Consider the following 17,259-nt stretch of genomic DNA (forward strand, 5'->3'; position numbering starts at 1 on the left):
GCTGCGGCGCGGAGGCTGGGTGGCCCGGAAGCTGCCGTGAGCGCCGGAAGCGGAGCGCGCCGGGGCTGGGGATTGCGGCACGCCGAGCGGGTGTCGGCCGCGTGGTGTGCGCTGGGCTCGCGGAGCGTTCGCGTCGTGCAGGCCCGAGCATGGGCCTCCTGAGCGGGGCGGCTCGCGCCCTGGTGCGGGGCGCCGACCGAATGAGCAGGTGGACCAGCAAGCGGGGCCCGCGCACCTTCCTCAAGGGCCGCGGCGCCAAGGGCACCGGCTTCCACGCCCGCGACAGGAAGTTCGTGCAGGTCAAGGAGATGGTCCCGGAGCTGGTGGTGCCCGAACTGGCCGGGTTCAGGCTCAAGCCCTACGTGAACTACCGCGCGCCGGAGGGCACAGACGCCCCCCTGACGGCCAAGCAGCTCTTCCTGGAAGCGGTGGCGCCTGCTATTGAGAAGGACTTTAAGGCCGGCACTTTCGACCCCGAGCGCCTGGAAAAGTACGGCTTTGAGCCCACCCAGGAAGGCAAGCTCTTCCAGCTGTATCCCAAGAACTTCCCGCGCTAGGAGCCCGCGAGCGGAGGACTTGTGCCCACCTTCCTTGCCCGTCCCAGGTCGGGTGGCGGGTGGGAAGGCGTTTCCCTCGCTGCGTTTCTATTAAAGGCCTTCGCTACCGTACAGGGTTTGTTTCGGGCATCTGTCATTCATTGTGAAAATAAAGCGTGCAATGTAGCAGGTTAGCGACCTAGGCTAAGTTCTCAGAGGTTCCATTACCTGTGAAACTGCAAAGAGCCGTTTTCTCAACCACAAGGTTCTGGGAAGGAAGCGGGAACACATCGCTTAGACTGCGGAAGAGAATTACGAGGTAACCGAGCCACGTGACTGCACTGGTTAATTCATCCCCCAGATTCTTCAGCCCGAGGACTGATGAAAATATTTATGGAATCCAAGGTAACTATTTGGGGGGGGGGGGAGGTCAGGTGAAACTGCCCTCCTTGGGACAAACCTAGAGACGCCACACAAGCTGGTGTCAAAACTAGGATTTCCCTAGTGATCGCTAGTCTCTTTCCACCTTGTGTTTGCCTGTTTCAGTGCATATAATCCTGCAATCTTTTAAATCCTGTTTGATATTTAATTGATCTCTGAGTTAAATATCTGAAAACAAACGCTAGAGGAGGGTTCAACATTAATATATTCTGACCTGTACTGGCATGAGTGCTGTATCATCAGAAAATAAAGCAAAAGATAGAAGTTTTGTGTTTTCTGACTGAACACCTATGTATCCTTAGTGGATGTTGACAAACCCCACTGTGGATTGTACTTCAACATCCATTCCTTCCAGAGAGACAAGAAGGAACCTGTCCATGGAAGTTAGATCAGTCACAAACCCAGTTATGTTCTTGGAGTTAACAGTGTCCAGGCTGGGAAGCTACTTGGTTCACTGAAGACACGATGAGTGAGTGTGACTGAACACGTTTCAAGTTTATGACTCGCCAGGGCAGCTCAGAATGTGCACACAGCTTTTACTTATCTGTATGGGAGGTTTTACAAGCACTTCTGGTGCCATGATGTGATCTTTTAAAATGTTTATATAAAACTACTTGGGTTATAAAGTAGCTTTGAAAAAAACCCACTTCATTTAGTTATATAAATAGTTGCTTAAGTAAGTATGAAGAGCTGGAAGTCAAACACAAGAAGCAGAGATGATTCTGACTTGGCGGCGGCGGCGGAGCTTTCAGGCCCCAGGGTCCACAGGAGGGGACTGGATGGACTGGTCATGATGTGTAGGGAGAAGGTAGCAGTGGCAGCAGCCAACAGGGTCACGTGAACCACAGCTCCAGGGTGCAGCTGGGCCTGCTGTCCTCCATCCACCAGGCTGGTAAGAAGGGCCGTCTGGGGTCTCTGGCCTTGCACTTACCCACTCTCACCTCTCCCCTCCCCTCCTCCCCAGCAGCTGGTGGTAGCAGCCAGGCACTGGGCACCCATCCTAACTGCCCGCCAGCTGGGCTCCCCAGCAGAGGCTGGGCAGATCCTATCAGGGGATGGTTTTCTGGCCTGGTTAAAGGAAGGAGGAAATTCACACACCAACAGTTTTTGAATAAAAGAACTGCTCTGGGTTTAAAAACAAAAACACAAGCAACTGACAAGTTTATGACTGGGAACCATGCCCCTCCCACTCCCTGGGCCCCGCAGCACAACAGCCCAGGGCAAAGACCACTTGCTGCCACAGAATCACCATTTTATTTAAGACAGGCCACCAGCTTTTGTGACTGCGCTGTTCGGTAAAATGCACTGAGCCCCATGCAGTCACCCGCAGACGGGGAGAATCTTAGTGAGATGGTCTGAGGACACTTCATTCCCAGAAAAGATAAAGTCGCACTCTTGGTTTTATTTGTGGAAATGGTCCTTATGACTTCAAACCAAGCAACCTCTTCCCTAGCTCAGCTGCTGTCCCACTTCCAGAGGTGGAGAACATGATCATAAAAGGAGCAAGTGGCTAGAAGGTTGATGTCAAAGTTTGCTGCCTCCAAGTACAGGTCACAGTCACAGATCTGGAGCCTTGAGGCATGCAGCCGGCTGCCACAAGGAGCCTTCAGCCTGCCTCCACCCTGGAGCTTGGTACCACCCTCTCCATCGTCCACTAAAGGATCAGAAGAGGATGCTGGCGACTGGCCCTTAACCTTCAGGTTACAGACCACGTCTGCAGTTTTGGCTCCTGGGTCACTGCAGGGAAAGGACCCTAGGGGGAATAACGGCTGGGCCTGCGGCAGACGGTGGAAGTAGAGCCAGGACCAGTCGACTCCGTACACCAGTGCGTTGGGCAGGATGTGGGACAGGGCGACTGTGCAGGCTTCCTGCTTCTCCTCTGGAGCAAACCGGGCGGACACGGGAAACAGAGCATTACCCAGAGTGGACCTCGTCACCCCGACCGACAGCCCCGCCCACCCTCCAAGCGAGACTCTGCCAAGAGCAGCCCCTGTGCAGCCCGCGGAGGAGCGTGGGGATGCGCACAGAGGACAAAAGTCCTCATCTTGCAGGGAGCGTGCTGTGCCCACGAGGGGAGCTAGCCCGGCAACAGAACACGCATGCAGGGCACCTTCCCAGTCAGAGGACCTGCGAAAGCTTCCCATTAAGACTTAAAGCCAGGGACGAAGGACTCAGCACAGTGGGGGAAGAGCCGTGCAGGTGGCCATGGCCGAGGTGTCAGGGACCGGGGCTCGTCTGGAGGCCACGTCACATACAGTCCAGTGTGCTCTGTAAAAGAGTCTGGATTTAGCTTTTGCTTGGAAAGGAGTCACGGAGGACCTGAAGCAAGAGCAATTTCCGAGGTGCCGTGGCAACTGCGAAGCTGGACAGAACAGAGCTGAGGGAGGGCTGAAAGTGACCCACGAGCAGAAGAAAGAAATGATGAGCTGTCGCCAGGCCTGAGGTGGTCAAGGGTCTGGGGTGAGGACCAGGCTGGCATGAGCAGCCATGGAAAATGGGTGGCCAGTGAGCCAGGGATGTGGACTTAGGAAACTGTCAGCAGCGGGAAGCCCCAACAGCCCACCATTCAGCCTTCGAAGAGTCAGCCTGGAGGCTGCAACACCCTGAAGGTGGCCACTGCTGCCTCCTGAGTGCCGGGATCCATGCCAAGTGATCTGAATCGCGATCGATCAGAATGAGCACTGATGAGGAAAGGCTGGAGCTGGACTCGGCAAACATGAGACCCTCCTCCCTCACCCAGGGCTTTCCCCGGGCAGAGGGCTCTGGCAGGGAGCTGGGCGCTGAGGCTCCCAGAGGGCAGAGAGACACACTGGCCACATGCATGGAAGGAAGGCCCAGGAGATGCCCCGCTCGGGTGGGGACGCCTGGCCCTGGTAACTAGTGGACGACAGGTCTTCCTGCTGCACAGAGACATGACACCTGTGACACAGCACGGCTGCCCCTCGGGGGCACGCGGAGCCCAAACAGAACAACACGTTACGTTAGGCAGCAAGGGGTGGAAAGTTCCAAAGAGTAGGAATGGTGCAGGCCACATTCCGACCTAACGCAGTGAAACAAAATGAATGACACGGTCAAAACAAAAGACTGCTTCCACCTAGAAGTCTAAAAACCTTCTACTAAAGCCACTCATGGATAAAAGGGAAATACGAACTCAAATCACAGAACTTCTTTATAAAAAGTGCAAGTGAAATGACTACAGTCATAACCTACAAGTATGCTTACATCACAGAAAAGTTCAAACATAAAAACACGTAACATAAACAGATTAATAAAGATGAGTGAACTGTACTCCCAACTCAGAATGCTAGAATGAGAACTAAGGAGGCACAGGGAGAGGAACAATACAGACAAAAAGAGACACTGATGAGAGCAGAGAACAGAACACACCATACAACCAAAATCAAAATCCTTTCAAAGAAATAATATACACACTACTAACTAACCTAATTAAGGAAAAAGAAATACTTATTTCAATGTTTGCATAAATATATAAAGTAAAACATGACAAAGGGCAAAATAGCCATTAGAGGGAATTTTTTTTTTAAACTAACCTGAGTGTGGGAGGGAAAAGGCTTTTTAACTAAAACACAAAATCTAGATTGAATTTTAAAAATCTATAAATTGTATTACATTTAAGAAAACCTTCTGCATGGGGAAAAACACCACCAAAGGCAGATCAAGGCAACAGAGGAAACATTTCCAGCCTAAACCAGAGGTCAAGGGTCAAGGCCACTGCACAGAACTCCAAGCCGAGAGAGAAAAGGACCAGAAGCCAGAGGGGAAACAGGCAAAGGACAGACAGAGGCACTTCACAGAGACAGATATAACAGCAGCCCTCAGCAAGTGAGAGTATGTTTAACCTCACTCCTAGTTAGAGACACGCAGGTTTAAGTTCCTGTGAGACGCCACTTCACAAGCCTGATGGCGCTGCTGGCGAGGCTGAGGGGAGGCAGGCTTCCCCATGTGTGGCTGGTGAGGAAACAGTGAGATCCGTGCTCACCTGGGACCCTGTAGCCCCTCATCTAGGCAGCAGCCCTGAGGATACCTTCAGTGAGGCAGAAGCATGCGCACAACAGAATACACGTCAAGCACTATTTACAGTGGCAAACTACTGGAAGAGCCCAAACATGCACCTAGAAAGTTGGAAGAGAGATCTGTAGTATACGCACCAAATGGTGTGCTATGTAACCTTTAAAAAGAGCGAGGCCAACAGGCACGTGGAAAGATGCTCAATGTCGCTAATCATCAGAGAAATGCAAGTCAGAGCCACAGTGAAGTATCACCTCACACCAGCCAGAATGGCCATCTTTAAAAAGTGCACAAACGATAAGTGCTGGAGAGGCCGTGGAGGAAAGGGAATTACCTCCTGCACTGCTGGTGGGAATGCAGTTTGGTGCAGCCACTGTGGAAAACAGTATGGAGATTCCTCAAAAGATTAGGAATAGACTTACCATATGACCCAGCAATCCCATTCCTGGGCATATATCCAGAAGGAACCCTACTTCAAAAAGACACCTGCACCCCAGTGTTCACAGCAGCACTATTTACGATAACCAAGACATGGAAACAGCCTAAATTTCCATCAACAGATGACTGGATAAAGAAGAGGTGGTATATTTATACAACAGAATACTATTCAGCCATAAAAACCGACAACATAATGCCATTTGCAGCAACATGGATGCTCCTGGAGACTGTCATTCTAAGTGAAGTAAGCCAGAAAGAGAAAGAAAAATACCATATGAGATCGCTCACATGTGGAATCTAAAAAACAAACAAACAAACAAGCATAAGTACAGAACAGAAACAGACTCAAAGACATAGAATACAGACTTGTGGTTGCCAAGGGGGTGGGGGGTGGGAAGAGATAGACTGGGATTTCAAAATTGTAGAATAGATAAACAAGATTATACTGTATAGCACAGGGAAATATACACAAGCTCTTATGGTGGCTCACAGAGGAAAAATGTGACAATGAATATGTATATGCTCACGTACAACTGAAAAATTGTGCTCTACACTGGAATTTGACAAAACATTGTAAAATGATTATAAATCAATAAAAAATGTTAAAAAAAAAAACAAACTTACAGTTACTGAGGGGAAAGAAGGTGGGAAGGGATACATGGGAGTCCGAGATTTGCAAATACTAACTACTATACATAAAACAGGTAGATTTGTTCTGTACAGCACACGGAACCATACTCAGTACCTTATAGTAACCCACGCTCACACATGCACATGCACACTCCCACACAGCACCCCGCGGCTATGAGCACGGCTACGAGCACAACTAATGACCAGATCTCAGGCTGTAAACAACACTGGCACTAAGAGGCCGCAGGACTTCCAGAGGAACAGCTGACCCCGGGTGCAGGGGAGGCAAAGTACGAGATGAACCTGGAGCTAACTGTGCCCCAAAGCAAGGAGGGGCAGTTGGCCGTCCTTCCCCTGAGTTCCACACCCACAGAGTCAACCAACTCAGGATCAAAAATACCACACGACCCAAGGCTGGAGGAAGCTACAGGCTTGGAACCCCAGGCCACAGGGCCACCTGGACTCAAAAATCTCTGAGGACATATGAAAAGGACATTCATGCTGTGTTAGGTATTACAAACAACTGAGAGATGATTTAAAGTGTCCAGGTAAATGCAAACACTGGGCCATTTTATCTGAGGGACCTGGTGTCTGCAGGGGCCCTGGAACCCACCCCCGTGGATACCAGGGAACAACTGTATATGGATACAGATAGACACATGGAAGAAAGGACAGCTCTTCCTTACAAAAGAATACGAATTTTAAAATGTGGGAAGGATAGTAACAGAAAATCACCATTCTGCAATTACAGTAGTAACTTATCAGGCAAGAATCATCAATGGATTGAGTGAAAGTCTGATGAGAAACACAGGTTCAAAGACTCATCACAGGCTATTAATTACAAAGGAAAAATAGCTTTTTTACACTGGAGAAAGCTAGGGCAACCACTTTGACCACATGGTCCAGTTAACATCTGCCACAAAGGACAGAGTGGCGTCACGTGACTCCTGACCCAACACACTGAGGAGAGAATGTCACCTCTGTCAGGTCCTGGTGGAAGAGGGTCCGGCCCAGGACAGGAGACAATTTCAGACTCAGACCATGAACAGACGGAAGCAGGCAGCACCCGTGAGGGACCCTGAGTGGCTCCCCAGCGTCAGAGGAGAGGCTTTACAGCAAACAAAACCTTATTATAGGTAAACAGGGCACCGTGCATCAACAAGAGGGTCCATACGTGAGGAAAACACAGTTATGAACAAGGACACCCCTAACAAGAACCCCAAAACCTCTGAGACAAAACCTGACAGAACTGAGGAGGAGCCAACAGTGACAGCTGAGACTTCAGCCCCATGCTGTCAGTGACGAACAACCAGGCGGACAGTCAGCAAGGAAGCAGCAGCCCTGACCGCCCCCACAGGCCCTCCGCCTGTGTCAGCAGCGCAGGCCCCTCGGAGGGGCAAGCGGGGCTCTCCCCGGCGGCCGCACGCTCGGCACGCCTCAACAAGCCCGGAGGAGCCCACAGTGGCGTCAAGTCAGAAATCCTAGCAGAAAGAAATCGAGGGCGCCCACGAGAATGTGGAAATTAAACCACACACTCGTGAATAGCCACTCAGTCAAAGAAGGTATCACAAAACGCCGACGCTGACGGAGAGGAACGACCTCAGACTGTGACAGTGCGAGCCGCCAGGGCAGGGAGGAGCGTGGGTTCAGAGGAGGACGCTGGTGCAGAGCCAGTGCAGAGGAGCCCGGCCCCAGGAGCCACAATGGGGCTGAGGCGCTAAGTCGCTTCTTTGCATGGAGGAGGGGACGGGAGGTCACGGGCTGAGAGTGAGGGGAGGACAGGGGTGGGGGCTGAGAAAAGAAACGGAAATAGTTTGGACAGCAAAAGAATGACAGGTCAGGTTCACCTGGAGATTCCAAGCACCCACAGGAGCATGAGGTGAAGGGAAGGGAGACCATGCAGGGGCTGCGTCCCCCCAGCCGCACGCTGTGGCTCGGCCTCAGGCAGAGCTTTCCCAGTGCCAGGTTCTCCTGGAGCATCAGACCACAGGGACCACACTGACCACAGCAGGACGATGTGGCAAAGGTGGGTCAAGGATGGTTATGAAAGCGACAAGCGGTAATGCGTCTGGAGGAGGGGTCCCAATAGGGCCAGAAAGTCGCTGAGATGCAGAAGGTACCATGACAATCCAGACGGTCAGGTAAGAGCCATGCGCAGAGGGCAGGGTGACAAACCTCGGCAAGGCCTCGGGCGTGGCCCTGGGAACATGCGAAGAGGCAAGAACTGGGGCCCCCGCTCACCTACTGCCCTTTGGCAGTTGAGGACCTTAAAGCCTCCGTGCACACAGGCCGCCAGCAGCAGGTGGCGGCGGAAAGGGTGCCACTTGAGCCTCCACACCCCGCCCTGCACGGGCGTGTCCGCGAGCGGCTGCTTCATGTTCCGAGTGTCCCAGAGCAGGACGTGCTCGTCGTAGCTGGAACCGGGGCCACAGAGAGCACATGGGAGCGCGGGGCCCAGGGCACCCACCTGCTTACCCTCCCAGACAGACCCAGGGCCCACCGCCCCTTCAGGGCCAGCCCATGAGACATGGCCACCGCCACGACACGGAGAGGCCACGGCTGGTGCAGGAAGGCATGGGAACAGACGCTGGGTCTCACCTTCCTGTGGCCAAGACGTTCTCCTGGTGTGGGCTGCTCTGGATGCTGCACACGCCCATGGAGTGTCTGTGAGCGGAGGGCAGGGACTGAGCTGGTGCCCTGGCAGGCCCCTGGGACCCTGAGGCACGGGCAGCGCCGGCCCCCCACCACCTACCTTCTGCTTGTGAACACGGATGTGGGGGGCGTCCTGGTGTCCCAGCCTTTCAGGAGGCCATCGTCCCCACCTGCACAGAACAGAAATGCCCAACAACGGCCGGCGCGTCTCAGGCGGCATTCTCACCCACGAGGAGGTTCCTGGGGACCATCCTCCCGGGGGGTTGCAGGCAGGCACCAGGCAGAAGAGCCAAAGCAGCACCTGGGAATGGTCACCCTGGCCGTAACCTGAAGAAGGCGTGTGTGGGGAAGAGGGAAGGACCAAGGCTGCCCCAGGAGGAGAAAGGGCAGGCCAGGAAGTCCAGGGGAGAATTTCCAGGTCACACGTGACTCAACCCTTCGGGGTCCTGACCACCAGGAACCTGCACCCACGTCAAGGGACTCTGAACAGGACCTGCACAAGGGAGGCATCAAATGTGGAGACCTGAGGTTCTGGAGCCTGCAGCGCCGCTCCACGTGGTTGTGACCTGACAGAAGAGGCCCTGTGCTTGTCCTGGGGGAACTGAGAGGAAAGGGAGAGCAAGGGGGCGGCACGCCGACCCACAGCCGGCCTTGGGAGAAAGGCAACAGCAAGCACAGGGCCGCGCTGCCTTGAAGGAGGGAGGGAAGGGACGGCTGGAGAACAGGTCGCGCAGGGAGGACAAACAGGAGCAGAAAGCCCTCGGAGGCCTGAGCCCTCCGTTCCCCGACCATCTACACCCACCGTCCACCCATCTGCCCCCCACAAACCTGTCCTTCCATCCATCCTCCAGCCACCACCCGTCCAACCACCCACCCACCTACAGGTAGTTACTGAGCGAAGTACAGACCCTGGGACAAAGAATACGGGTGGACCCACGCCCAAGTGGACGGGCAGAAGCAGGCCATCTGGGCAAGGCGCCTGCGGGTGGGCCTCAAGCACAGCTGCCTTCTGTGGCGAGTGCGTAAGGAGAGCTGCCTGTGGCGTCTTTACACCATGGTCTGTCCTTCTCTCTCACATCACACTCGCCTCACCAGGACGCCTATCCGACTGCCTTCACACCGAGCAGCCTCACCACTTCTCACCTCCGTTGCTCCCAGCGTGCACCCGCGGGGGTGACAGGCCTCCAGGCGACACCACAGCCCTTGCAGTCTGCACTCAACACACTCCTCAGATTTTAAAACACAGCCCAGAAGAGATCACTCCTCTGTTCAACATCCGCAACGGCTCCCTCCACGCTGAGCTGAAGCCACAGTCCCTCCCGGGGCTGGCGAGGCCGTGCCCCCGCGGCTTCTGCTCTCACCTTCCAGTCCAGCACCGCCTGTGCCACCCGGCCACGCTGGCTACGCGCTGTTCCGAACACACCGGGCTCACTCCTGCCTTGGGGCCCTTCGCCTATGGCGACTGTGCTCTGTCACACAACCTGCACCTGCCCGCACGCCTGAGCCCCTCAGCCCGTCCCACCTTTCTTCTCCCCAGAGGACGTACACCTGCCGCGCACACTGTGCTTCCTGTTCGCTGCCGTCTCCTGCCAGATGGTGTGAGCACAATGAAAGCAGGGACTTTTGTCAGCCTGCTCACGGGTGTGTCCCAAGCCCCCAAGACAGTGCCTGGCAGGCAGCAGGTGCTCAGTAAACACCTGCTGAATGAACAGCCTGGTCCTGCGTTATAACATCATTGTCCTGTACCTCTGCTCTGAATCAGCTTAGCCTTCGGGTAGGGAAACTGGTTCAGAAATGAGAGCTCAAACAATTAAATCTTCACTGTTCTCCCCGAGGCTGCTCAAGGGTGTGACAAGTAACCCAGAAAGGACCCTCCTTCAGGGGAGAACAAGCATTAAACACATAATCAGAATTAGGATGAGCACAGGATGTCAAGAGAGCGATTCCAGCATCTCTAAAAACGAGACTGTAAGCTGAGCCCCGCCAGACATGTAGAATTAACGCCTAAAGGAGACATCACGTGACCAAGCACCAAGATTGCTGAGAACATGGAATATTTGAAGAAAAGAAGTCAGAGGCATGGAAGGAGGGTTCGAAATTGGACCAGAAAGGCAGGCACAGGACCACAGGTCTCACACCAAGTGTTCTGGCAGGAGCTGCAAAGAGCAATATGGTACACGAGGTGGGCGGAGGCTGCAGGTCTTCACAAGAGTGGAGGCTGGACTGGAAAAGGGGGAGAATGAACACAGGGCTATCACTCAGGGCTCAGCCCCAACAAACGGGAGGAGACTGAGTCCGGACAAGTGGAGAGAGAGAGAGATGGCCAATTCTGAGATGCTCCTGTGGTAAAACCAGCAACACACACTCAGGGGAGGGGTGAGCGGACAGCGGGAGGGGCAGGTATGCACAAGGCAGCATAGGAGCGCATGGCCCAGCCCGTGATCCTGGGCGAGTGCCTGCGAAGCACCCCTGCAGGCAGGATAAATGCATCAAGAATGCAGGAAAAAGGTCTGGCTAAAAACCACAGCACAGTGTTTCTGGAAGAGACATTAACGGAGGTCAGGAAAACAACGACATGGAGCAAGAGGAGGGTCCAGAGGACAGTGAACACTTCCATGCTGTGGGAAAGGGGCCCCCCAGGTAATGGGAAGGCTGGAAAAAGGACAGTCCAGGCAGCGTGGTGTGACGACCAGGGAAAAGTGTGGGGGCGCAGGGGCCCGGTGTGTGAGTGCTGCCGTGCGACCGGGTGTGTAGCTGTCGCTGTCACTCAGCAAGAGGTTCCGCTGTGGCGGGGCGAGGTCACACAGCCTCCTGACCAGCCGGCAGAACACCCCGGCTTCACGTGGTGTTCTGAGCACACTCAGAACTCAGCTCACGTGGGGCTGAGCACACTCCCAGCAACTGAGAGAGGGAGACGGGTCAGATCTTTCCTTTGCCTCTCTGCAAACTCTCCGGCTCCTCTTCCGCCTTCTCGCTGAGGCCAGTGCCCTCCCTGCCCGTGAGCTACCCAGAGCCCCCCGTCCCCAAGCTCTGTTCACCTCTCATTCCCACCCCAGCAACCCCCAAATACATACCACTACCAATACCAGGAAATTAACCCTACTTCATGCTTCCTTTTCTTTGGGACAGTGAAATACTCCAAAGAGGAAACAAACCTGAAACCCAACATGAAAATTCAACTCTGGACCCAGAAGCACCAGCAGGGAGGGGCTCCGACTGGACTGTGAGAGTGAGTGAGGCCCCCTCCGCCACAGCAGCACAGCAGGGCCTCACCAGAGCTGCTCCAGCACGGGGTGGCACCATCCGGGCCTGCAGGGCCTGCACAGATTGCACCTCGCCCTCTAGGTGAGCCCCAGCCACGGCCTCTGCCCTGGAAAATACCCTCTCCGCAAGAGGGTTTCGTGATCCTAGCAGGACCAGAATCAAGTAGCCTTCTCTGCTCCCCATCCCTGCGCCCTCAACCAGACTTGAGAGAGAACCGAAGCGGAGGGGGTACCAACCTGAATACACAACCTCTGTCTGCCAGTAATTGAAAGCAGCAATCCAGGCCTCAAAGTGATGGGCCTGCCACGTGGCCACAGCCTGCAGCCCCGGCCCTGCCTCGCTCACCTTCAGGAGGGACAGCTGCCCGTTGGAGTCGCTGCTAATGAGTTTCAAGGGCTGGTCACTGGCTCTGGACACAGGGAACCAATGGAGAAACCTGGCTGAAGTTCAAGCACAGACTCAAACGCATCACTCTCTTCTGGCTCCCAACTGGTGACACTTTATGCCCCCACAGCATGTCACACAGAGGCTTTCCACAGACCTGGAGTGTGGACATGCCTCTTAAGAAGCGTGCTTGAGGGGGGAGTGAATAGGTCAGTGGTAGAGCATATGCCTAGCATGCATGAGGTCCTTGGTTCAATCCCCAGTACCTCCATCAAAATAAATAAGTAAACAAACAAATTACCTCCCCCAAAAGTAAAAAAATTAAATAAATAAATAAGTATCAGCTCCTCCCGATAAAAACACCACCCCTTCTAACTAAAAGGCCGAACTTTTTTCTTTTTCCATCAGGCCTGGCAGTGATGTTCCCAGGTTTGGGGAGCCACAGATGAGGCCAGCACAGGTGGCTTTCGTTCTCTTGCGTGAAGATAGGAGTGGATGCCCAGGGGAAGACTCGGGCCCACCAATGCCAGCCCTTACCTTCCAGCCTTCCCAGTGGACCAGTCCAAGGACAAGGCCAGACCCCGCTTTTCCAGGGCAAAGCGGGAGAATGGCTCTAGCATGTAAGAGTTCTGCTGTGGAGAAAGGAACGTGATCAAAGGGGCACGGCCTCAGACCCAGAGAGGATTTCTCCTCTGGTCCAGGAATGCTGCCGTCCCCTTGTTTCTACAAAGGGCCTGGCCCTTGTCACCGACCTCGGATCGCACCAAGCGGAGGAGCTCTACGGACCCGCCAGCATCCGCCACGCCCAAGAGGGCGTGGCCGCCCACTGGGACGTGGCACCTGCGAAGACACACGTGCCAGTTAGAACCCGGGGCGTGCCCAGAGCACTGGAGAGCACCATGCACCCCAGTAACTATTTAAATTTCAGCTTCAAAACTGGGTGTGAGCCTACAATTCTGTTTCAACAAGATTCCCCAGCTTATGAAGCAGAAAACTAGCATTGCTTCCCAGACTGACAGAGATGTGGAAAAACCCGTCTACAGCATCCTCCAGGTGCCAACAGGTGGGCAGGACAGGACGGTAAAGAAATGAACCCAAGCCTCAGACACTCCCCCGCCCTGTGGAACGCTGCCAGGCATCAGGCTCCTCACAACAAATTCCAGACAAGCAGGACTGTTCCCAAAGTCGTACCATTTCATGTCCAGGATTGCAGACGTATCTCTCCTTTGGATCTCAACCAGGGGGCAAGTGGAACCATCCTCATTGAAACTATACAGGTAGAGGCGGCCTAAACGGACTTGAGGCTCATCAACATCCAGTCCACTCTGCAAAAAAGCTCAAGTGAGTCCTCTAATCACCTTCACAGATTCTGAGGAGCCCAGGGATGGGGACTGAAAGAAAGAAGAGACTGGCCAAGACTCTGGAACTGTGCCTGGAGGCAGCACCCCGACTTCCTGAGCTGGAGAAATGTCTCTTGTATGCAAGTAATGGGTAGGGGCTGAGCCCTCCTCTACTCAGCACAGGAGACTCCTTATAAATCGGCCTCCTTCTATATCGGCCAAGAGCAGGGTTAGGGTCAGCACAGGGCTCAGTCTGCCTGGGACAGCCCTGGCTTAGGGCTGTTGCCCCAGCACCAGTTCTCACGCTTTAAAGTGTCTGGTTTGGATGCACATAGATGCCTTCAAGAGAGTGGGTACAGCTACTGCGAATCCCATTTTCTCTTTACTCTAGACTTCATCCGTAAACTTGAACCACGCCTGCAGAGATGACATCCTGCTTTCGGGATGCCCTGTTTCTAACCTACTTTCTGGCCACAAGGCCAATGTCGCATCTGCACCCCCTGTGCGACTCCACGCCAGTTTTCTCTTTCGACCGAGGCTTGCGGTCGGCTCTGCCTCTTGGGAGCCCTTTCTCGCTCTTCTCCAGAGAAGAGCCCGACCCTGGGGCTCTAGCTGCTTGGGAAATGCCACCTGGGGATCGAAGGCCTGTGGAGACCGCGCGAGGCCGGAGGGCACCGCGCACCTTGCCCCCCGGGTCGGCGGGCTGGTCCTCCGGCTTCCGCAGCTGGTAGGTGCCGCACGCCAGCAGGCGCCTGCAGCCCTCCAGCGGGCACCACTCCACCGAGTCCGCAGTGTGCTCCGCGTCCACCGCCTGCAGCAGCCGCACCCGACTGCCGGCCGCCCAGCATTCGGAGAAGGACGCGGCGGCGACCGGGGTGGCGGAGAGTGGGTGGCGGAGGCGGGCGGATGAAGCCAGGTTGAGAGCAGGGTCGGCGGGCCCGGAGCTGCGGCGAGAGCGGGGCCAGGGCCGGGATGGTGGGGGGCACTGCTCAGCTCGGGCGCGACACTCCTCCCACTTCCGCCGCCGTCCCCTCTCCGCGACTCCTTCCGGAGCGCCAAGGCAGGACTTCCGGCCTCCGTAGACGCCCCGCGCGAGGGAGGCCGGGCTCCCGCGCCCCCTGCCGGCCGGCGGACCTCAGCTGGCCCTACGTGCTCCCCTCGCGCTTAGCAGCCGCCCAGACGCGGGCTTGGGAGACGCGCGCCGCGTGTCCTGCACGGATTCTCGGGACAGCTGAGCTGATAGAGGAAAGCAGGGCATGGGAATGGGGCGGGTAAAGGGCCTGGACACCCAGGGAGCCGAGTTCAGGGTCTGACGCAAAGGGACTGAGCCTGGTCTGCCCTCCCTGACCCTCTGGAGGGCCTGAGTGCGGTGCGTCGCGGGGCGCAGACCTGCCGGCTGGACAGCACAGAAAGCAGACAGGGCTGGCCGGAGGGCACTGGCAGGGGTGGAGGGCGGGAAGGTGAACAGAGGGCACGGAGAACCAGGGTCTGGGCAGAGGGGCAGGCTCTGCCTGCCAGTTAGACTTAGGATGCAAGGGAGACCAGCAGTCATGATCTGATTTGGGAGACCGAGTACGTGTTGACACCGTTCAATAAAATCAGTTGACTCTACAGTATGTTGAGGAACGCAAGTGTGGGCTATCTTAAGGATTTAATTGTGTATCCCCCACAGATATGTTTAAGTCCTAACCTGAGTACCAGAGAATGTGACCTTTGGAAACAGGGACTTTACAGAAGTACTCTGGTTAAAACCAGGTCATTAGGGTGACCCTAATCCACTAGGACTGGCCTTATGAGGGGGAATTTGGACTGTGAGACACCCACAGACGGAAGAAAACATAAAGACAGGCTTGCCAGGTATTCTGATCTACAGGGCATGGCTGCCCTAAGCCAGGAGTCCGGAGCACACCTTCCCTTCCCTTGAGCCTTCAGAGTGAGCCCAGCCCTGCCAATGCCTGGACATGAGGCTTCCAGCTTCCAGCACCCAGACAATACATTGTTGGGTGTTTTGTTTTGTTTTGTTGGGGGGTAGGTTTATTTATGTTACAGAGGAGGTACTGGGGATTGAACCCAGAACCTCATGCTAAGCACACACTACCAACTTGAGCTATACCCTCCATCCACAATACATTGTTTTTAAGCCACCCAGTTTGTAATGCTTTGTTGTAGTAGCCCTGGGAACCTGGACGTGAGACTGAAATCCACATGGATACGTGGGTAGTGAGCCTGTGGCTCCAAAGTGGTTTCTACGACTGGAAATACAGACGTGGGTCCACAGCTAGGACGGCAGCTGCAGCACAGCAGCAGAAACGGTTTCAGGAAGCAACCGGGCACCCTGAAGCCACGTGTCTTGATTTGACCTGGTACCAAAGGCAGTCTGGTCAAGCAGCCCCACACCATGCTCCAGTTAAGAACAAGTCCCACGTTTTAACCATGTGAGTGAATGCTGAACATTCAGAGGCTCTCAGATGTGTGGCTATCAAGGTCAAGAGGTCAGAGCCATCAAAAGAGAAAGTAAACCTGGGGCGGGTTATCAGATGAAGGACAATGGATGCAAATGGGGTAAGAGCAGTCTGTGGACCCTGGGACGCCTTCAGCAGGGCGTCCACTGCAGAGGCCATGGTAGGGGTGTGAGTGAACACCTGGAGCCCCACAGTACCTGCCCCGCTCCAGCGCAGGGCCCTGCACCAGCAGACTCAGGGTCCCTATCACCCAGCACAGGGCACAGCACCCTCAGGTAGGGGACAGCCACCAGCTACTGCAGTGGCTCCTGCAGTCACCTCAGACAGCAATCCCCGGGTCAAGGCTATTCCAGATGAGCCCATGAGACCCGGCAGAAAGCAACCAGGGTCAGGACCCAGTGTGGCATCCTATGGGGGAGCTGAGACCCCGCCGCTTCCCTTTCAGTGTAATTGCCCTATGAACGGCTGACCACAGAGCAGTTGGTGCCAGTCAGGGAATGTGAACAGGCTGGAGGTCCGCCCTGACTGCTCCCCAAAGGACACAGGCAGGACCCACAGCCTATGCTCCGGGCCTCCTCAGCCCAGGAGCCTGTGTTTGAAAGCAAATTGAGCACACCCATGGCTCCATGTCTGACGCTCGCCGAAACCTCAATGTGCTGGCCTACTCAGGAGGCCCCAACCTCAACAGTCCCGGCCACAGCTGGCCTCCAGAAGCAGGGGTTATCCCACCCTGGACTTGTCCCAAGGGCTCCAGCCAGCTGCTGTCTGTGACTGTCTCTCAGGATCACACGCCCTCCTCCCGGTAGCTTCCTGAGCCCCACTACTGCTCACCGAGGGTCCGGAGCCCACAGCCAACCTCACCTATGCAGCAAAAAGGTCCTGACCTGGAAGGCCCACTACCCCCAAACTGCACAGCAGCAGTCTTTTCAGTAAAACCCACGTGGAGCATATAAAGTTCCTGCCTTCCCTTGGGGTCAGGACAGTCTTCCTCCTGCTCCTTGAATGTTGCTCTCACCTGTGTCCCCAGCCCTGAATTCCGGGACACATGCCCAGAAGGCGCCAAGTTCTGTAAAAGGAGCTACT

The 17,259-nt window shown here is 55.1% G+C and overlaps 2 protein-coding genes across 2 annotated transcripts; one reads left to right on the forward strand and one right to left on the reverse strand.

Annotated features, from left to right (window-relative positions):
* Positions 1 to 17: 17 nt before the first annotated feature.
* Positions 18 to 675, forward strand: MRPL41 (mitochondrial ribosomal protein L41). The gene has a single exon (XM_032479044.1). It carries the CDS (start codon positions 150 to 152, stop codon positions 555 to 557), a length of 408 nt encoding a protein of 135 aa, XP_032334935.1. The 5' UTR covers positions 18 to 149; the 3' UTR covers positions 558 to 675.
* Positions 676 to 2,208: 1,533 nt separating this feature from the next.
* Positions 2,209 to 14,839, reverse strand: DPH7 (diphthamide biosynthesis 7). Its single transcript, XM_032479043.1, has 9 exons — positions 14,397 to 14,839; positions 13,566 to 13,699; positions 13,127 to 13,214; positions 12,912 to 13,006; positions 12,227 to 12,399; positions 8,827 to 8,896; positions 8,673 to 8,738; positions 8,316 to 8,488; positions 2,209 to 2,856 (listed from the first exon to the last, which is right to left on the reverse strand). The coding sequence occupies exons 2-9, from the start codon at positions 13,571 to 13,573 to the stop codon at positions 2,432 to 2,434; spliced, it is 1,098 nt and encodes a 365-aa protein (XP_032334934.1). The 5' UTR covers positions 13,574 to 13,699; positions 14,397 to 14,839; the 3' UTR covers positions 2,209 to 2,431.
* Positions 14,840 to 17,259: the final 2,420 nt, after the last annotated feature.

The sequence above is a fragment of the Camelus ferus genome, chromosome 4, assembly GCF_009834535.1.
Source record: "Camelus ferus isolate YT-003-E chromosome 4, BCGSAC_Cfer_1.0, whole genome shotgun sequence".
In the NCBI taxonomy this organism is placed as follows: Eukaryota; Metazoa; Chordata; class Mammalia; order Artiodactyla; family Camelidae; genus Camelus; species Camelus ferus.